We start from the raw sequence: 22432 nt of genomic DNA, 5'->3' as shown, positions 1-22432 counted from the left end.
CCCCCACAAGCCGAGGAATGCCGCAGACTGCCAGCAAAGCACCAGGAGCTCCGGGAAAGGCTGGGAACCCCAGGCCCTCCGTCACAGCCTCAGAAGGAACCAGCCCTGCCCACACCTTGATCTCGGATTTCTGGCCTCCAGAACCGTGAGACGGTAAATTTCCGTTGTTTAATCCACTAAGTTTGTGGTATTTTGTCAAAGCAGCCCTAGCAAGCCAACACAGTGGTTAATTTGCATGTCCTTGTCCAAGACAAAGGAACATGTCACGGGTGCTTCATGGAGAAGCAACACACCAGCTCAGGCTGTCATTCGCGTTGGGGAAAAGGTGTCTAAACTACTGGGCACTCGACAGCGTTCAACGTCCTCACGCAAGCAGGTCAGCAGGTCAGACAAACCAAAAGTGCCAACCCACTCGTTAGGAGGGAAAACACCAGAAAAGCTATGTTTCCACAAACCGTCTGCGGCAACACATAGATGAAACCCCGGCAGGGCGACGCGGAAAAGCCGTCAAAGGCAGGGGAATGGTTACCTCTGTCCAGTACTGCTGCTTGGTCTCTGCGTCCATGTGAGCGAAGCCCCCCAAGACAAGTGCCTTCATCAGCGTCCTCTGCACAGGGCTGGACAAGAAGTTCAGAGGTGGGCTTCGGCTAGCAAACTGCTTGGCTAGGTTCCACCAGCTTTCACACTGGATCACCAGGTTTGCCCTGCAGGGAGAGACAAGACGCATTACTTGCTCACACTGCATGTGCACTAAGTAAACAAAGTGCAGGGCTACGAGTTTCAACTTCTGTTTAAAGTCCAGCACAGACAACTTGGTATAGACTTTGGAGTCTTGTATTCGGACCCAATTAGCCATTTGTCAATGTAAAGTTTATTTAATCTCTCTTAATTATCAGTTTCCTGATCTGTAAAATAAAGATAACAACAGTAGTAACAGCCCTAAATTTCATGGCTGAGACTGATGAAATGATTAAATCAGATACTACATATGAAGTGTTTGCAACAGTACCTGATAAATTACAAGAATTCAATAAATAGTAGCCAATGACAGTAGTAATAACAATCATTTTCCTATGCAGTAAGAAAACTGAAAACATCTCCAGGATCTGTTGTAGAAAGCACTAAAAATTTTACTTTGCAAAATTAAATTATTAATTGTCAAATTATCAGTTTTTCTCATCTTTAAAATGGGATAATACTAATGCGATAGCTGAAAATTCAAATAAGACTGTTCTATATTAAAACTGTAAATTACTAAATTAAATACATATGTTACTCATAAAGATTCTTTGATGACAAATCCTTGAACATCTATGCAATCTTCAGTCGTAACATGGAAAAGCCCTGTTTGCATTTGTGACAAGACTATGATATATTTTTTAAAACACATTGCTCCGAAAACGCAGGGTCTACCTAGACCTTAGGACCGTGAGGCCATTCACCACTTGAAAAGACCCCACTGAAGTCACACCCGTCAGCTCACCTCTCCCTTCTCTCCACCAAGGTGACGAGCAGCTGCACCGTGTCATTTGCGAGGTCCTGCTCACTGCTGCACACCGAGAGGTTGCTGAGGACCTTCTGCAAGAGGTAGCCAACGATCCACTGAGAGCCCTCTGTGTCTGCTCCAAATGCTGTACTGAATGGCACGCTTATCTTCAGAGAAAACAAATTTTTTAAGGTCAGAAAGAAAGATCTGCTGGAAAAAGGAAAGAAAACAAAACCAGAAAACCCCGTAGAGAAATCAAACTGAAATTGCACTAAATCTTAAGTGCTGCTTACTTCACACCAATTTTCTAAATGTGTTCATTTCCAAAGTCCAAAAAGGAACATCATCAATCCACTGACGTTTCCCAGTGTGGTTTTCCTATTAGCTTTAATTATTCTCATGTTACATACACAGTCACATATTCACACCAAATACAAAGAACATAAATTAATCCATTCCCAAACAGTACTCTGAACTTAATATAGGTTAAAATAAGCAGAAATCACATGATATGCTCTAGGAAAAGTTAACAAAACCGCACGCTGTCCACACAGTTTTCTCCAGTGTGGAAGATGCTCAGCTCTTACTCACATTCTGATGAGAAAATCACCAAGAAAAACGTTCTCATTTCTATCATTCCCATCCTCATAAATCCAAACGAAATCAAACGGTTTTACATTCTGACCTGATCGTACAGTTTCTCATCCACCAGGAGATAAGTCTTTGCCCAGCGTTTTAGAAACCAAACAATATCTTTGCCCATCTGAGGGCTTAGCAGGTGTGTGAGATCTGCCCTTATTGCCCGAGACTCAACTTCTGAAACTCTGAGAACAGCAGACAACAGCCTGTAGGTACAAAAAGGAAGTCATTTATTCCTTTATCAGTTCATTGGCTGTCTAACCGTATTTTTTTTCCTAAAAAGCCCTTTTCTGTTTCTCAACTCTGAAATTTTCTTCAAGAGGGTTGGAGGCAAATGCCCCATTTTATTGCTGACCTTTCAAGAAGCAGGAGAAAAGAAAAGGAAGAGTCATGGCTAGACTAGTCATGGCCTCTGTTGGGCTGTGATTATACGTGCGAGTCTCAGCACTACAGTCTAAAGAGATTTTTCAGGTTCAAAACAGAGAAATGCACACAGTTAAAAGCTACTTAAAACCCACGGACACTGGTCATTTTATGGTGTGGGGACGGGTCAGTGACTTATCCAGAATGTTCTGAATATTCAGTCTTGTCTCTAAATCTGACAGTCCTATTTATTTCCTAACAAACTCGACTTTTAACATTATTTTTAAATAAAAATGTTGCTAGAATTACCTACATATAAGTGCATGCATTGTCCCTTCTACACTACGGAATTCATATGCTGAGCAGCGTTAACACAGATGATATGCAGACCAGTAAAAAAAAAAAAAAAAAGGCCTTGTTCTGGGTCTGGAAGGGGGGCACAAGGGATCTATATTTAACCTGACTTTAGCTAAAAGGCAAAGAAGCAAAGGACTTAAGCGAAAGAGCCCATCATGACACCATTCTAGGAATATCGGCGCTAAGGCAGGAACGCTGCTTTCATCGCTGCTCTCAGGGTGAGTGAAGCCATCTCCCTGCTGTGAAACCTCAGGGCAGTTTCAGCCCCTGACCCACTGCTACCTCCTTCGCAGCTGGCGACATCCCCCCTTCTCTGACCACCTTCTTTACACAGGTGGGTTTAAGGTCTTCTTGTTTCACTACATACACTCGCTATGGCCAACAGTGCTCGAAGTTTTAAAAATGATTTGAGTGTATGTGAGCAAAACTAAGCCAACGACCTCACAATGCATTTTAAGTTGAAGTCTCAAATTTTCCCCGTAAGAATAAAGAGCTTAAATGATGTAATCTGCAGCCTCTCAGAACGTGCACTAAGCGATCACGGTAACCATGTAAATGGACGCACTGGGATTTCACTATCCTAGAATTCTGATACCCATCACCATCCATGTGAAAGAGAAACAAGTTTTTCTTTCACAGTTGGAAGCTTTACACTGTTTCTTTTTCTCCTTAAATTTTTATTCCTATTTCATTTCCCCACAGACTATTATCCTAATATAATAAACTTCTTATACTCGCTTTATCGATCACACCATATACTTCTCTGAAACAAGTATGTATAGATATTAAAATATAATTTTTAAAAATTTCCAGTGATAAGACTGTGTTAAAAATGTCTTCTGGATTGAGTTATCGTTACAAAACTTAGTAGTACACAACTGAGCAAAATATCACACAAATTTAAATAAATTATTAAACACATTTATTAAAAATGAAACTTTACGTACAACACAGGGAATATAGCCAATATTTTATAGTAACTATAAACGGAGTATAAACTTTAAAAACTGTGAATTACTACATTCTACACCAGTAACTTACACAATATTGTAGGCCAGCTATACTGCAATTTTAAAAAATTAAAATAAGTAAATAAAACGGATGTATCTTAATAAGATTAATGTGGCAGGGTTTGATTTTTCCAAATTAGTCCATGTGTAATTTGATTCCTGTTTTTCATTTCAATAGATATGAGCACCGAGAAAACGCGTTCACATAAATGAATGGGAGGCGTCTTTAGAACAGTGGGGTCCCTCAAGCACGCGGAGTAAAGCTCACGCTGGCGGCACCCTGTAACACCGACAGGTCTGTAACACCCTGAGGTCTGCACACCTGGCCCTCGGGCAGCCGGCCTCCTTCCCACGGCACTGACAGTCTGCTAACAACCGCGCCATTCCCTTACTTCTTCCCTCCCCCACACGAGGAGCTTGAAAGGGGGAGCAATCTGTCTGCTCTAGAACAGTGCCTGGTACAGAGTAAGCACTCGATAGTTACTTGTCAAATGATGATTTCTTTCAAGAAATGCGAACCACTTTCTTAGTAAACAAGGCCTGTCTCCCTCCTGCCGTTCAATGTCACACTCGCTCTTTGGACTGAAGAACAACGGTGACTCCTGTTGTTCCGGTCCCCACCTCAACCCTTCACAGGCTTTGCTCTCAGGCACCAAAATGTTTTGCTCCCTCACTGATACCCAAGACTGGCAAAAATGGAAAAAGCACTGAAAATACAAGGAAAGCATTCCTGAGGGTACTGCCCAGGCAAGAACAGTGACACAGAACACAACAGGACAGCACCCTGAAATGAACTGACTCCGCAGTTAACATTCACCATGAACCAAACCAAAGCAATTACTCCATCTAATGCCGAAAGCAATCCCAAAAGGAAGAAATAAAACTTTTCCAATAGAGCATTGACATTGACATTTTATTTCAAATCAGAGAATGCAACAATAAAGGAAATAAATTCCCAAACATTTCCTTGATATCCACTTAACAGTTTAATTAAAAAAAAAAAACATATTTTCTGTTGCACAGGTTTAAATGGTATCTATGTTATTTTGCATTAAAATAAAAAGAATGAGGGGACAGCCCCTTGTTTGAGTTCATGATTTTGAAACAGACAAAAACCAATATTATGTCATTATTCTGTCTGCAACCTAAATTTAAAGTTTAAGATGCTGAAACTTAAATTGCTGTTTTCAAATCCACTTTTAGGAGGATATTTAGTTCACGTTCATCCCTCCTTAACTTCACCATCAAGAATTAATGGAAGTTTTACCACTCCTTTCAGGAAGATCACAGTGAATTCTTTCATTTGAGGCACACTGCCATCTTATGACAGGGCTCTCAAGGTTCACACACACTCAGGACAAATATTTCTACTTTATGAGAGGCCAGGAAAGCCACTGGAAAGTCATTCCAGCTTCCTGAACAATAAATACGTGTTCACGTTCACCTGGTTTCTAAGAATTTCCCATTCTTTGTGCTTTCATTCAGGTGCCTGAACCCGCATTAGCACTGCTTTCTGATGGTCAAGGGATGTGTTTGCAGGAATTAGACCAAATGTCCCTTCAATGCCTCACTGCATCCAGAATAATCTTATACTTGTCCTCCTCGGTACTGGACACAGCTGTCAATTCCCACCAGAGTGGCACCGCTTAAGTGTGCTGAGTACTTGCCATCCTTGTTTGTTTCAAGGCTTCTCCGAGTTTTATCTTCTTTCGTGTGTCAGCTTTACAACCCGCCTGTCACTCGAGTCATCTACCCGTCAACTCAGAACTTATAAAACAGAATAAATTACAAGAGCACAGCTATAGAGGTCATATTACCTAATCACAGAATCTGTTCTGTTGTACCCTGGGATGGAAGAAGCCTTTTCTCCTGGAGATCCCAAAATTTGAAGTGTTGTATTAATGTCAACTTCAGATGAATGCTTAATGGAATATTCCATTATTTCTGGAGGTATTAGCGGAGTCTCTCCCTGAGTATCATCAGCTAAGAGGTAGCCTTCAGTTTAAAAAGAATTAAAAATGAACACTTAACAATCTACATTTAACAAATTGCACTATAAATGTTTTCAGTTTTATCTGATTTATATACACCATATAAATTGATGCAAAAATAAATTATAAATGTTAATATGTTCATTCAAGTTTGATGAGAAGAAACTTTGTTTCTAAGATAATTAACCCTCAAAAAACACAGGAAAGGACAAAGGACAAAAGTTTTATTCACCAATTTTATAATTCATACTGACATGTAGGCTTTTTACTCTGTGATCTTTTAATAATTTTCAGTACTATATTCTGTAAAGTTAATAGGAATTCTACTATTATCTTTATCAAAAGTCAATATTTGGGAATGCCTTTCCAAACATTAAGGTTGTGTTTTTTTTTTCCCTGATTATTTAAAATACAGAAACACTGACAACATGGTTACAGAAGAAGACCCCAAAGAAAAGTCAGACTGCTGGGATTTGAACTCTGGCTCCAAACATTAACACCAGTGTGACCAGGGCTGGTCTCCAAGTTTCAGATTCTTTGCGTATAAGACGGGGTGATAATTAATAATGATAGCAATAATAGCAGCAACAAGGACAACCATAATACCTAATAATAGTACTAATGCAGGGGCTACAATGAATTCCACATAAAACATGTGGTACAGAACAGGCACTGAACACATGCCAGCCAATACTATAAAGAAGAGCATCCGCAGCTCTGTGACATACGACAGCTGTATCCAGATCTCAAGGTCAACCCTATGTATGAACTACCATTATTAACTCATGAAGCTTCTCTTAAGGCTGAGACTGCTCAGCTGGCAATTACATTTTACAAAGAAACAACCAACCGACCTGTAACTAAAATAAGCCAGTGGATATCTTCATACAGATCATCCAGCACCTTGCTGTCGGCAGAGCCTGAAGCAGGTGAAGCGAGGAGCTGCTGTTGCCGCCGCTGCAACTGCCCATGGAGCCGCGTTACTCTTTCCTCTAATAAACTACAAGAAGGAAAATATCAACGGCTTCATGAAGCTCAGTAAGCAAAGACCCAGAACGACTTATTGCCACTTATTAGACAGCAGAAATTAAGATGTTAGCACAAAACACATATACAAAAATATTTATTATGTACACAATGTTCTCATGGCGCTATAAGAATTGTGATTTATTGTTTATGACATAGAATTAAAACATCGCTTTACAAACAGTCAAGGTTTATTACAACAGGCATTTGAAAACCGGTTATTCCAAGATGTTACTGATACGGGTCCCATCACTTCTCATACCATGTTTTCCATAATCTCTCTGCCATCTATGCTGTAGTGCCTGGGCTCCAAATGTACAAGCCAAGGAACGCAATCATGAGTGTGTTTCTGTCCATTTGTTCCGTGTGCTGGGGTACGGGGAGGGGGTGTTTAAAGTCTTTAAACACTTTAAGTGCTCGCCGGGGGATTGTGAATAGACAGTTATTTGTCCATGGGGTGTCTTTGGACTGTGTGTACCTTGTCAGGAGAGGTATACAGTGCTCTGCAGCAATGCGTCCTAGCATTCCTACACTGGCTAGTTGATCTGAAAACTGGTCTCGATCATCCTCCTGAAGTTCACTTATCTCTTCTTCCTCACGAGAGGCCACTCCGTTGGCAGTCTGTTATCGATGAAAGAAATAAAGACTGAGCTGTCACGTAACCGCAACACCACACGCGAAGAGGAAGGCTGAGCAGAGCCGTGCCGGCTGCCCAGGCAGGTACCAAAAAGGGGGAAACTCGAAGAGCAAGAGTGGGGGTGTGGCCCCCCCCACTACTGCACGTAAACACAGCCAGCACACACCTCCCAGCCACCTCCCACACCAGAGACTTCAACTTCTGTCAGTGAAAAGATCTGACACCTTTAAGATCCACAGTCCTTTGGATATCACCTGGCAACTAGCAGGACACAGGTGGGTTACTGAAAACTAAGGAGATGAAGGTAACTACAAGCCACATCCCACAAAACACGAACCTGTTTAGACTTTTGCTCTCCATCTGATGCTCTCAGCAAGTCCTCTGAAGGAGCTCACCTATGTTTCTAGTATTTATTATATGATGAAATAGATTTTTAATTACAATCTGGCTTAAAACTTACCAAATTCCTTGTGCCATCGGGAGCTGCTAGGTGGCACTGAATATAGGAATTGAACACTTGAACTGCGTGTTGGGTGAAAAAGCCTTTATGGAAATGCTTGTCGTCTTGGACCAGCGTCAGCCAGGACTCCAGCAGTCTGTCATATGCTTCCATGTACACCATGTCGTCTTTATCCAGCTAAGAGCAAAGGACATTCACAAGACAGATGGCCAGAGAGTAAGACGGACATCACAGCAAGCATCCCACAGCCATACAGACAGGTTTACAGGTTTTCCTTTAACAAAGGTTCCCAATTATTAATCAATGATCAAGCTAACTGAGCTCGTCTTAAAATTAACTGATCAATTCAAACACTGCAGTAAATATGTGTAGGCTTTTTATTAAACTTTCTAAAATCTTTCTAACTTAATCTAAATTCTTAGGCAAATAGGAATTAATGTTTATTTCTGTAAAAGACTAGCCATTCAGCGCTTTGCAGATCATGTGTTTTTCAAACAAAAATAATGTTAATGTTTTTCTGTAGTCAAGATGAGAACTGTTAGATTAAAGTAAGATTAGACGATTTTAGAAAAACTGAAGAATGATGAGAACAGACTGGCCTAATTAGCATATTTAAGAACACATGGGGAGAGCTTCACAGATGCTCCTTGCCATTTTATTAGAAACCAGGAAGGCAAGGATGGGCCTGAAAGAAGCCAGAGGAGGGCACAGAGGCAGGAGGACACTCGGGAACAGCGCAGCATGTGTGAGGACCCACAGGGAAGCCCCGCGGACGGTGAGCAGACGGACTGGAAGGAGCCAGGCCTGGATGCGACCACCATGTACAGGCTGGGTCCTAACACAGCTTCAGAGTAAAGGATTCCGCCACTTGAGGAGGAAGAGCTCACATGGAGGACGCCAGGCAGCTCTGCTCATCTTCTCACACGCTGGCAGGAATCCACGTCCGAACTCTGCCATTAGTTAGTAACGGGGCCATAATTCAGTCTTCTCCATCCACAAATTCACTAGATCGCTACTCAGTGAAACTCAGAACACTTAGGTGCCAGGCACCATGTTTGGTGCAAAAACATAAGTAACATACCATTCACTGACTTTCAAGCTCAACCCAATGGAAAAAAGTGAGAAGCAAGCAAAGCACTTGCAGAAAATACACTACAGGCCACAAGAGATAAGCATACATTCCGGGGTCAGTTTTTAATATTGGCATCTCTCGTAAGTAATTTGTGAAAAATAAAGGAGCAGAGCCTTCGAGCTATGTATTTGACCTTAAAAGGTTTTGTTTGGCACAATCCACAGTTTCAGATGTTCTGTTAATAGGCAGCGAACCAGGAACCAGGAACATGAAAGGTCTACAGGTCTGGTCTACAACTTGCTCTCCTGGTTTCCAAAACAGACAGGCCTCATCCTACAAATACACCAACTCTAGAACCTCCATCAGAGAACGCCACCCCAAACTGTTATTTCAGCAATTTGTCAATGACTCAAAAAAGAAAGTAATGGGAGATCTATTTCTAGTATTCCAGCGTAAGCTGGACCATCAGGATACCACCTCCAGATTAGAATACACAAGCACCTAAGGAACTGCTTCCAGTGAATGGTGTTTTATGTCTTTTGCTTTTATTAACCCACGGAATACAAAGGAAAAATTGTCATATTCTGGATCAAATGAACCTTTAAATTTTTAAAAAATATTTATAAGTAATTTTGTGGGGACTTCCCTGGTGGCACAGTGGTTGAGAATCCACCTGCTAATGCAGGGGACACAGGTTCGATCCCTGGTCTGGGAAGATCCTACATGCTGTGGAGCAGCTAAGCCCGTGCACCACAACTACTGAGCCTACGCACCACAACTGCTGAGCCTGCATGCTGCAACTACTGAAGCCCGTGCGCCTAGAGCCGTGCTCCACAACAAGAGAAGCCACCGCAATGAGAAGCCCGCGCACTGCAACGAAGACCCAACACAGCCAAACATAAATAAATAAATAAATTTATTATTTTTTTAGAAAGTAATTTTGTGAAAACTTTACATAAGACTAAAGGGAAAGTGAAAAAAACTTCACTAGATAATTTTATTAAGAATTTTAAAATAGCAAACCCAAATTTTATTCCTATTTTTCTGGCCTTGAAAGTGTTTATACTGAAAACAGGCAACATTCTTTGAATGTAACTAACTAGGACATGTTCACGTTGTGAATACTGGACTCTTACTATTACCTGTGATGTTTGTGTCCTACAAAGTCCCCGCAAACACTGAATTAGCTAATACTCTGGTCACTGCAGCTTTCACCATGCGCAGGTGGAGAGGTCAATAACCACCTTGTTTCTGTGTGTTTCTGTGTACAGACACCTTATTTCACATGCACTGCTGATTCATGGCTAGCAGCCTGTCCAGCAAAGCTCATCTAACACCCACATTTTCTCCCTAAGGCTCACCCCACCCTCCCTGCACTTGGGCACAACACCTGGAGGCCATCGGAAACAGCAAAATCATCCTATCAGTCATTGCACTGCAAGAACTTCAATATTTTGTGACAGAATTTTGGAAAATGCCGTTTCACACAAAAATGTGAAAAATGAAGCACTGGAGACGGTGAGAAGGACACCTGTTTATGGTGTGAGGGTGAAAACAAGAAGTCGCAGAGCGCGACTACCCGGCTTGACCCCTGCTGGGAACAAGCAAGCCGGCGGATCATACTTTTCGTCACTCTTTGCACACACATGTCCACGAATAATCATGAAAAGTTCCACAAGTGCTGATTTTGGGGTTGCAAAGGATTTTTAGCAAGGAAGTGAATTTGTAAATATGGAATCCACAAATGATGAGGACCAACTGTACTTGCAAAATCTAACTCTAGGAGGTTCTAACTTACTACTAATGCTGGCTCTCTGCTCGCTCAAAGCTCAAAGCATCAAAATGCTTTACACTTTTTAAAACCTTGACAGCTCATAATTTTGTTGAAGGCCAGCCATATTCCTGGTTCCATAAATGCAGTAACATAATCATTTAGGCTTATAAATACCAATAAAAATGATCAATTCAATTCATTACATCATTTATTTCCTTCCAACCCCTTTTGTAAATACTGCTTTCACCATCAATACAATTACAAACCATATTAAGTAAATGCTGTTGCATGAACATCAAAAAAGATACAGAAATACTGTCAATATCCTTTAGTAAACTCTAAACTCACAAAATATTGGGTGAAGGTTTTCTATGGAATAACTGACTGGACAGGAATGCCATATTTTCGTTTTGTCCTTGGAAATATACTGTTTGCTCATAAATTATTGAGCTTGAGAAAACTGAGCACCTAAAACTCAGTCTCAGATTTCACTTATACTATCAATTTTCCCAACATTATTACAGCTCAGAGTGCTGCTGTCTCTTTACATTCACCTTCTGATTCATTTTATCACTGAAACATCTTATTCTGACAATTTCCTTTTCTTTGTTTCTATGGGCAGAAAATGAAAAATTCTGGATTTCAAATAGCATCCAATGAAATGTTAAAAACAACAATTAACAACAAAACGTAAAAAATGGTTATCTCAAGACTTCTTGAAAGACTGTGCTATATTTTGGAAAATGCAATTAGAAAACTGAAAAATAATGAAGAGTAGCCATTTATTCTATTTGTGGTGATTCATTTCACTACTATACCATCCTTGTAGGTCACTCTATCATTCTTCCATTTTCTTATTCTTTTAGTCTCTTTTTTATTATGGATGGGAGTTGATGAGTAATGGTGAAATACCTCCCAAGATCATGAAATAGCAAAATGCTTCAAGATATGGGAGAAATCAGATCACTAAAAATCCATAATGTGTTTTAGATTTATACTAAGATAATTACATGGTAATAAATGTTCTTTTCGTTCTAAAGTCTCTAAGAAAGAATAAAAGTCATGAAAAACTGACATTTAAAATAGTTAGAACTGTTCAAAAACTAAACTCAAAAACTAGACCCTGGTGGTATACTGAGGGTTAAACAATGTTGTAAGAAAGACCAAATAAAACCTGTTCAAGCATCATCTGTTGTCATGGGATTGAGGATTCCATATCATTCACTATATGAAGCTTTGCAAGAGATTTTTTCTTTTTCTTTTTACTTATTATTAGGAAACAGTCCTCTGAGAAGCAGGTGTGCTTCCTCTTTTTGCATGAGATCCTCCTAAGGAACTGTATCTTCAGCCCCTTCTAAAAAGTCAAACTTGTATATACAGATATTACAGCCTGAATATCAAGACTGCTCTTTTTCTCTAGGCTTGACTTTCTACTCTAATTGTCTTTGGCAAGTTCTGAAAAGATTGTTTCATTCTAAATGTTCTTTTTATAAGCCATCAGAAATTTGGCATGAAACAAAAAATTATTAAAAAAATTAATCTCTATTATAGTTTTCATGACTATGCTTATTACCTTTGTTCTATCTCTCTAGGACATATCCACTCTTTTAAAAGGCTGCCCGATTCATGGAAGAGCAGCTGTGAAAAGTAGCCTTACCTAGACCAAGACACATTTGAGGGGTTAACTGAAAACGGAACTGATTTAAGAATGTCTACTTAACAGGAGAGTCACTCGGTGATTTGTGTATGAGAATATTTGCTGCAGCATTACTGAAAACAGTACAAATAACTTTATTGAACCATTCACTGAACGACTCCCCTAATTTTTTACATTAAAAACATAACTTCTAACACCAATTAATGACATAAAATTATCATAATATAAAGGTACTATATAGGTCTACGCGTGAATAAACAGATGCCAAGAAAGTGATAAATGATGGATTATTGGAGAATTTTAACATCATGCACTGTTTGAATTATTTTCACCAATGAGCATATACCATTCTCACATTAAAACTGTATTCTGAAATAATATTAGGAACAAAATTACAAGAAATAGATATATTCCACTCTAATAAATGCATTATTAGAAAAATGTATCTTTGTATTTGGATCAAGGAAAAAAAGAAAAAAGAAAACCTGAATACTCCCATAACTAACTGTTTAAACTTTAAAAATTTTTCCCCCAAAGAAAATACCAGGCTTAGTAAATTTACACGTGAGATCTACTGAACTAGCAAAAAACAAAACAAAAACAACCAATCTTATACAAACTGATCCACAGAAAGAGGAAAAGAGAATGAGTTGGACGGTGATCCAGTAAGTGCTGTAACCCTGATACCAAACAAATCCAGCCGTTCACAATGGCCATGACACATGCTCAAGCTGGGTCGACCCCAGAAATGCAGGGGCAATTTTAAGATTAGAAACGTTATGAAACCAATTTATCACACCAATGGATTAAGTAGAAACACAGTTAATAATATTCAGTACTCAGTCATGTTGCGATTCTGATAAAGGAGACCTCAAAAACCTTTAGCAAACGTTACTCCTAATGATGAACCAGAAAAGATTTCTATTACCACTTGTATTCAACACTGCACCGTAAGAAAAAGAAACATATCATATGATAAGCATCAGAAATACAAACTGTGACTACTGAAAAGACTAAAAAGCTTCTAAAGACAAGTTGTTAGAATCAATAAGAATTTTGAAAAAGTAGTAAATATCAGATCAACATACAAATACCAACTTCACTTCTCTATGCCAGCAGCAATCTCAAAAATGAGGTTTACAAAAGAAATATTTATAACAGCAACAAATATAAAAGGTACTAAAGAAAATTTTAGACCTAAATTAGTATAAGTACCACATTTATGGATAGAGTTAATACAATAGAGATGTCCATTCTTCACTAAAGAATCCCTATAATCCCAGGCACAATCCAATCTGAAAAACTGCAAAATTTATATAGAAGAATAAAAAGCCAAATATATCCAAGATTCTTTCTGAAAATCTGGGGTGGGAGGGGGGATGGGAATTGACATCCTCTTAAAACAAAGCAAAACAGGGCTTCCCTGGTGGCGCAGCGGTTAAGAATCCGCCTGCCAATGCAGGGGGCACAGGTTTGAGCCCTGGTCCGGGAAGATCCCACATGCCACAAAGCAACTAAGCCCATGCGCCACAACTACTGAGCCTGCGCTCTAGAGCCCGTGAGCCACAACTACTGAAGCCCACATGCCTAGAGCCCATGCTCCTCAACAAGAGAAGCCATTGTAATAAGAAGCCCACACACCACAACGAAGACCCAACGCAGCCATCAATCAATCAATCAATCAATAAAAAACAAAGCAAAACATAGGTGCAAAACTAGACTAACTGACCAATGGAAGTGATTAGAGAGCTCAGGAAGGACCCACTAATATGTGAACACTAAACATATGACACTAATAGTCCTACAAATCATTGAGAAATGAAGGGCTATTTGGTGAATATTGCTGGCAGCAAAGGAAACCAGCAACAAAGCAAAAAGACAACCTAACAAATGGGGAAAAAATATTTGCAAACCATATATTTGATAAGGGGTTAATATCCAAAATATATAAGAAACTCTTGCCACTCTAAAATAAAATAAATTGGGCTTCCCTGGTGGCGCAGTGGTTGAGAGTCCGCCTGCTGATGCAGGGGACACAGGTTCGTGCCCCGGTCCGGGAGGATCCCACATGCTGCGGAGTGGCTGGGCCCGTGAGCCATGGCCGCTGAGCCTGCGCGTCCGGAGCCTGTGCTCCGCAACGGGAGAGGCCGCAACAGTGAGAGGCCCGCGTACCACAAAATAAATAAATAAATAAAATTAAATTAAAAACCCAACAAAACAAAAGCAAAAAAAAAACACATTAAAGAAACAGATTAAGAATATGATTAAGGCTGGGAGATCAAGATGGCGGAAGAGAAGAATGTGGAGCTCACCCCCTCCCATAAATACATTAAAACTACATCTACATGTGGAAGAATTCTCACAGAACACCCACTGAACGCTGACAAAAGACCTCATACAACCAAAACTGGAAGAAAGATCATCACGTAGCCAGGCAAGACAAAAAGGAAAAAAAAAAAAAAAAAGGAATTGGGGTGGGACCCATGCCTCTGGGAGGGAGCTCTGAAAACGGAAAGGTGCCCTCACCCTGGGAACCTCCTTCACCAGCTGCGAGATGAGCAGGACGCACAGGGAGCTTCAGAGACCCGGAGGAGAGCACAGCAGGTGGACTGCGGGAGGCAGGACACAGAGACGTGCAGAGGGTCCTGGCCATCTCCCTTGCACTCCCCAGTCCTAGATGCATCTGCTGGTGCAGGCAGGGACTGGGGTCTGAACTCGGGCTTCAGAGGACACATGCAGGGGGAGGACTGGGGTTGGCTGCGTGGAGACAGCCTGAAGGGGCTGAAGTGTAGTCCAAGCCACAACCAGGGGTGTGTGCAGGAATGAGCCCAAGTCCACCACAAAAGCCCCATTGCTAGTGCCCTTGAAGGGTGGGCCAGGGCCACCACAGAAACTTCATAAACTGATGAATGAATTCCACAAGGTAGCAGGATATGAGATTAACATGCAGAAATGGCTGCATTTCTTTACACTAATAATGAAATATCAGAAAGGGAAAGTAAAAAAATAATCCCTTTTAAAATCACATACAAAAAAATAAAATACTTAGGAATAAACCTGACCAAGGAGGTGAAAGACTTATATGATGAGAACTATAAAAAGTTGATAAAGGAAACTGAAGATGGTACAAAGAAATGCAAAGACATCCCATCCTCTTGTATTGGAAGAATTAATATTGTTAAAATGGCCATACTACCCAAAACAATCTACAGATTTAATGCAATCCCCACAAAATTACCCATGACATTTTTCACAGAACTAGAATAAATAATCCTAAAATTTATATGGAACCACAAAAGATCCAGGATTGCCAAAGCAATTTTGATGAAAAACAACAAATCTGGAGGCATAACCCACCCAGACTTCAGACAATACTACAAAGCTATGGTAATCAAAACAGTGTGGTACTGGCACAAAAACAGACATATGGATTAATGGAACAGAATAGAGAGCCCAGAAATTAACTACGGTCAATTAATCTTCAACAAAGGAGGCAAAAATATACAATGGGAGAAAGAACCAGCAGTGGTGCTGGGAAAGTTGGACAGCTGCATGTAAATTACTGAAGATAGAACACACTCTCACACCATGCACAAAAATGAACTCAAAATGGCTTAAAGACTTAAATATAAGACATGATGCCATAAAACTCCTAGAAGAGAGCATAGGCAAAAAAACATTCTCTGAGATAAATCATAGCAAAGTTTTCTTAGGTCAGTCTCTCAAGGTAATAAAAATAAAAGCAAAAATAAACAAATGGGACCTAATCAAACTTGTAAGCTTTTGCACAGCACAGCAAACCATAAACAGAACAAAAAGACAACCTACTGACTGGGAGAAAATATTTGCTAACGATGCAGCTGGCAAGGGTTTAGTTTCCAAAATATACACAAAGCTCAAACAACTTAATAACAAACAAACAAACAACCCAATCAAAAAAGGTGAGCAGAAGACCTAAATAGTCATTTCTTCGAAGAAGACATACAGATGGCCAACAGACACATGAAAAGATGCTCAACTTCGATAATTATCAGAGAAATGCAAATCAAAACTACAATGAGGTATCACCTCACACCAGTGAGAATGGTCATCCTTAAAAATTCTGCAGGGACTTCCCTGGTGGTGCAGCGGTTAAGAATCCGCCTGCCAATGCAGGGGACACAGGTTCGATCCCTGGTCTGGGAAGATCCCACATGCCGCAGATCAACTAAGCCCCAATGCAGCCAAAAAAAAAAAAAAAAAAAAAAAAGATTATAAATGAACTTATTTACAAAGCAGAAACAGACTCACAGACATAGAAAACTTAAGGTTACCAAAGGGGAGAGGGAGGGAGGGAGGGTTAAATTAGGAGTCTGGGATTAGCAGATACAAACTACTATAAATAAAATAGATAAACAACAAGGTCCTATTGTATAGCACAAAAAACTATATTCAATATCTTGTAATAAACCATAAAGGAAAAGAACATATGTATATTCAGATATATATCTGAAACACTTTGCTGTACACCAGAAACTAACATAACATTGTAAATCAACTATACTTCAATTAAAAAAAAAAAAGAATCTGATTAAAACCTGGGCAGAGCCCCCAAATAGACATTTTTCCGAAAAAGATGTACAAATGGCCAACACGTACATGAAAGATGCTTAACGTTACTAATCATCAGGAAAATGCAAATTAAAACCACAAGGAGATTATCACCTCACACCTGTTAGAATGGCCACCATCAAAAAGAGATAACAAGCATCAGTGACAATATGGAGAAAAGAGAACAATTGTGCATTGTTGGTGGGACTGAAACTGGTACAGCCACTGTGGAAAGCAGTATGGAGGTTCTTCAAAAAATTAAAAACAGGGAGGCTTCCCTGGTGGCGCAGTGGTTGAGAGTCCGCCTGCCGATGCAGGGGACACGGGTTCGTGCCCCGGTCTGGGAAGATCCCACATGCCGCGGAGCTGCTGGGCCCGTGAGCCATGGCCGCTGAGCCTGCGTCCGGAGCCTGTGCTCCGCAACGGGAGAAGCCACAACAGTGAGAGGCCCATGTACCACAAAAAAAGAAAGGAAAAAATAACAAAAATATAGTATGAAAAAATTTATTAGAAAAAAAAAAAAATTAAAAACAGAACTGCCATATGATCCAGCAATTCCACTTCGGGGTATTTTCCAAAGGAGACAAAAACACTAACTCCAAAAGATATAAGCACTCCCATGTTCATAGCAACATTATTTACAATAGCCAAGACATAGAAACAACCTAAGTGTCAATGGATGGATGAATGAATGAAGAAATTGTGGTACACATAACAATGGAATATTATTCAGCCATAAAAAAAGAAAGAGGAAATCCCATCATGTTTTGTGACAACATGGATGGACCTTGAGGGCATTACGCTAAGTGAAGGAATCAGACAGAGAGACAAATGCTATATGGAATCTTAACAGATCAGATTTGGGGTTACCAGAGGTGGGGTATCGGGGGCGGGAGATTGGAGGAACGTGGTCAAAAGTCACAAACTTCCAGTCATATGATAAGTAAGTTCTGGGGATGTAACGCACACATGGTGACTACAGCTAACACTGCTGTGTGGTGTACAGGAAAGCTGTTCAGAGAGAAGATCTTTTTTTGTTTTTTTGTTTTGTTTTTGCGGTACGGGGGCCTCTCACCGCTGTGGCCTCTCCCGCCGCGGAGCACAGGCTCCAGACGTGCAGGCTCAGCGGCCATGGCCCACGGGCCCAGACACTCTGCGGCATGTGGGATCCTCCCAGACCGGGGCACGAACCCGCGTCCCCTGCATCGGCAGGCGGACTCCCAACCACTGCGCCACCAGGGAAGCCCCAGAGAGAAGATCTTAACAGTTCTCATCACAAGGAGAAAGTTTTATTCTTTTCTTTTTATTGTGTCTATGAGATAATGAATGTTAATTAAACCTATTGTGATAATCATTTCACAATACATATAAACCAAACTATAGATGTGTAAATCAAAATTACGCTGTACACCTTAAACTTATATGGTGATCTATGTGAATCATTTCTTAATAAAACTGGCGGCAAAAAAAGAAAAGGAAACAGAAATATAAATGAATGAATGAATGTATGTATGTATGCTGCTGAAAAAACCTGTTATCCATATGGGAAAAAGTGAAATGGGATCCCTACTTGATACCATATTCGAAAGTAAATTCTAAGATGGTAATGTCATGAAAGGCAAACTTTTACAGCATTTAGAAGAAAACACTGGAAGGGCAGGTGTCTGAAACAGGAAACTAATAAAACAAATTATAAAAAAAAGTCATTAAGTTCATTTGACAATGACAACTACACTAAGATGAAGAACATTTGTTCATCAAAAGATACCAACAAGTCTAGGGACTTCCCTGGTGGTCCAGTGGGTAAGACTCCACACTCCTAATGCAGGGGGCCCGGGTTCAATACCTGGTTGGGGAACTAGATCGCACATGCATGCCGCAACTAAGAGTCCACATGCCACAACTAAGGAGTCCACATGCCACAACTAAAAGATCCCGCAACTAAGAGCGCAGCCAAAATAAATAAATATTTAAAAAGGAAAAAAAATACCATTAAGTCTAAATGCAATATGGTATGATATAACTGGATCCTCGAACAAAAAAGGAACATGGTTGGAAAAATGGTTAAACCCAAATAAAGCCTACATATTAGCTAACGAAAATGCACCTATGTTGGGACTTCCCTGGTGGCACAGTGGTTAAGAATCCGCCTGCCAATGCAGGGGACATAGGTTAGAGCCCTGGTCCAGGAAGATCCCACATGCCATGGAGCAACGAACCCTGTGTGCCACAACTACTGAGCCTGCGCTCTAAAGCCCGCGAGCCACAACTACTGAGCATGAGTGCCACAACTACTGAAGCCCACGCACCTAGAGCCCGTGCTCCACAAGAGAAGCCACCGCAATGAGAAGCCTGTGCACCGCAACACAGAGTAGCCCCTGCTCGCCACAACTAGAGAAAGCCCGCACACAGCAATGAAGACCCAACCCAGCCAAAAATAAATATATAAATAAAGAAAGAAATTTGTTTTTAAAAACGCACCAATGTTAATCTCTTAGTTTTAATAAATGTACCATGGCTATACAAGATGGCATTATTAGGGGAAACTAGGTATATGGGAATACCGTACTAGCTTTGCAACTTTTCTGTAAATCTAAAAGTATTCCAAATTAAAAAAAAAAAAAAAAAAAAGATACCATAAAGTGAAAGGGGGAGCCACAAAACTAGGAGATCGGCAATACAAATAAACCAATAAGAAATTAGTGTGCAGACTATATAAAGAATTTCTTTAAATCAGTAAGGAAAAGATAATCTGATAGGAAAACAAGCAACAGAGTAAACAAGCATTTCATAATAATAATCATGGGAATTATGTATTGATATGTATGAAAAGATGCTCAATGTTATTAGTACCTGGGAAAGCAAATTAAGATCATATTTCATATTGTGAGTCTGGCAGAAACTGTGCTGGTGAAGATGTGGGTCAACGGGAATGCAGACACCACCATGAGCATGGAGTCCAGTCACTTGAGCAAACAATGGGAAACTATCTTTTTTTTATTATTATTATTCATTTATTTTATTTATTTGACTGCGCCGGGTCTTAGTTGCAGCACGTGGGACCTTTAGTTGTGGCATGCGGACTCTTAGTTGCAGCATGCGGGAACTAGTTCCCTGACCAGGGATCGAACCCGGGCCCCCTGCACTGGGAGCACAGAGTCTTATCACTGGACCACCAGCGAAGTCCCAGAAAACTATCTCTGAAAACTGAACGTTACATAGACTATGATCCAAAACTTCCATTCCAAGGTTTAGACCTTAGGAAAGTCTCACGAAAGTGTGCTAGGAAACACGTGGAAGAACGTTTACTTTAACACCGTAACGGCAGAAAAGGGAAACCCAAAATTTCCTTTACGGCAGAATGGGAAAACAAGGTGTGGTATAATATTCACACAATGACACAGCTTACCATATAAATAATCAGAGAATTTAAGACAAGGGAATGTTAAAATTTAGAACAGTGGCCACCTCTCCTGCAGGGGTGGCGGCGGGGGTGGGGTGGGGGGGTGCAGCTAGCAACAAGAGTGGATGAGCACTCCAGTTACAGCAACCTCAGGACCAGGAAAGTTCTCGAGTTGGGCTGTGGGCTCTCCCACAGTCACTTTATTATCTGTTTTATTTTTTCTCTTCATCATAAATGATATAATAAAGTCATTGATGCTGGTCCTGAGGACAGAAGAAAAGGCGTATAAAATGGCCAGGTAGAGCCTTTCTTAAGAGCCGACCAGATGGCGGAAGTGGAGCAGAAGAAGCAGCGGACCTTCCGCAAGTTCACCTACTGCGGCGTGGACCTCGACCAGCTGCTGGACACGTCCTATGAGCAGCTGATGCAGCTGTACAGCTCGCGGCAGCGGCAGGAGCTGAGCACTCGCTGCTGAAGCGGCTGCGCAAGGCCAAGAAGGAGGCACCGCCCATGGAGAAGCCCGAGGTGGTGAAGACGCACCTGCGTGACATGATCATCCTGCCCGAGCTGGTGGGCAGCATGGTGGGCGTCTACAACGGCAAGACTTTCAACCAGGTGGAAGTCAAGCCTGAGATGATCGGCCACTACCTAGGCAAGTTCTCCATCACCTACAAGCCTGTGAAGCATGGCCGGCCCGGCATTGGGGCCACCCACTCCTCCCGCTTCATCCCCCTTAAGTAGCCTACTGGCCAATAAAGGTAGAGACTTGTCAAAAAAAAAAAAGGCCAGGTAGAGGCGTCGGACGGTAGAGTGAGGGAACAGTGGGCATGACGGGGGATGGGGGAGGCACTCGCCTCTCCCGTTCTGCTGGTGAGGGCGGTTCGGCGTTCCTTCCTTCCCCACAGTGTCAGTTGGAATCAGGTTGGCAATGCGACATCTGCACGAGTTGCTGTGTGGCTGACAGGGTCCTGGTGCTCCGGCCTGATGTCACGCCTGAGCGTCTGAGGTGGGAGAGCTGAGTTCAGGACACTGGTCCACCAGGGACCTCGCGGTCCCACATAATATCAATCGGCGAGAGCTCTCCCAGAGATCTCTGTCTCAACGCTAAGACCCAGCTCCACCCAACAGCCAGCAAGCTCCAGTGCTGGACACCCCATGCCAATCAACTAGCAAGACAGGAACGCAACCCCACCCATTAAGAGAGAGGCTGCTTAAAATCATAATAAGTTCACAGACACCCCAAAACACACCACTGGATGCAGCCCTGCCCACCAGAAAGACAAGATCCAGCCCCACCCACCAGAACACAGGCACCAGTCCCCTCCACCAGGAAGCCCTACGCAACCCACTGAACCAACCCCATCCACTGGGGGCAGACACCAAAAACAACGGGAACTATGAAACCTGCAGCCTGCGAAAAGGAGACCCCAAACACAGTAAGTGAAACAAAATGAGAAGACAGAGAAATATGCAGCAGATAAAGGAGAAAGGTAAAACCCACCAGACCAAACAAATGAAGAGGAAATAGGCAGTCCACCTGAAAAAGAATTCAGAGTAATGACAGCAAAGATGATCCAAAATCTTGGAAGTAGAATGGAGAAAATATAAGAAAGGTTTAACAAGGACCTAGAAGAACTAAAGAGCAAATAAACAATGATGAACAACACAATAAATTAATTAAAAATTCTCTAGAAGGAATGAATAGCAGGATAACTGAGGCAGAAGAACGGATAAGTGACCTGGAAGATAAAATAGCGGAAACAACTACTGCAGAGCAGAATAAAGAAAAAAGAATGAAAAGAATTGAGGACAGTCTCAGAGACCTCTGGGACGACATTAAACGCACCAACAGTTGAATTACAGGGGTCCCAGAAGAAGAAGAGAAAGAGAAAGGGTCTGAGAAAATTTCTGAAGAGATTATAGTTGAAAACTTCCCTAACATGAGAAAGGAAACAGTCAGTCAAGTC

The 22432-nt window shown here is 41.2% G+C and overlaps 2 protein-coding genes across 2 annotated transcripts in view; one reads left to right on the top strand and one right to left on the bottom strand.

Annotated features, from left to right (window-relative positions):
• Positions 1–22432, bottom strand: part of XPO4 (exportin 4) — a 108366-nt gene that overhangs the window by 13820 nt on the left and 72114 nt on the right. The window contains exons 10-16 of the mRNA XM_007464508.1: positions 7970–8146; positions 7351–7493; positions 6701–6846; positions 5673–5850; positions 2172–2331; positions 1484–1653; positions 530–704 (exon numbers count right to left, since the gene is read on the bottom strand). Coding sequence (XP_007464570.1) covers positions 530–704; positions 1484–1653; positions 2172–2331; positions 5673–5850; positions 6701–6846; positions 7351–7493; positions 7970–8146 — 1149 coding nt within the window. The remainder of the gene's footprint in view (positions 1–529; positions 705–1483; positions 1654–2171; positions 2332–5672; positions 5851–6700; positions 6847–7350; positions 7494–7969; positions 8147–22432) is intronic.
• LOC103069766 (40S ribosomal protein S15-like) lies at positions 20791–21206 on the top strand. Its single transcript, XM_082931344.1, is given in 2 exon segments — positions 20791–20923; positions 20926–21206. Coding segments are annotated over 2 exon segments (414 nt in total).

Source organism: Lipotes vexillifer, unplaced genomic scaffold, assembly GCF_000442215.2.
Source record: "Lipotes vexillifer unplaced genomic scaffold, Lipotes_vexillifer_v1.1 scaffold2116, whole genome shotgun sequence".
Taxonomy (NCBI): domain Eukaryota; kingdom Metazoa; phylum Chordata; class Mammalia; order Artiodactyla; family Lipotidae; genus Lipotes; species Lipotes vexillifer.
This window is presented reverse-complemented; position numbering and strand designations above follow the sequence as displayed.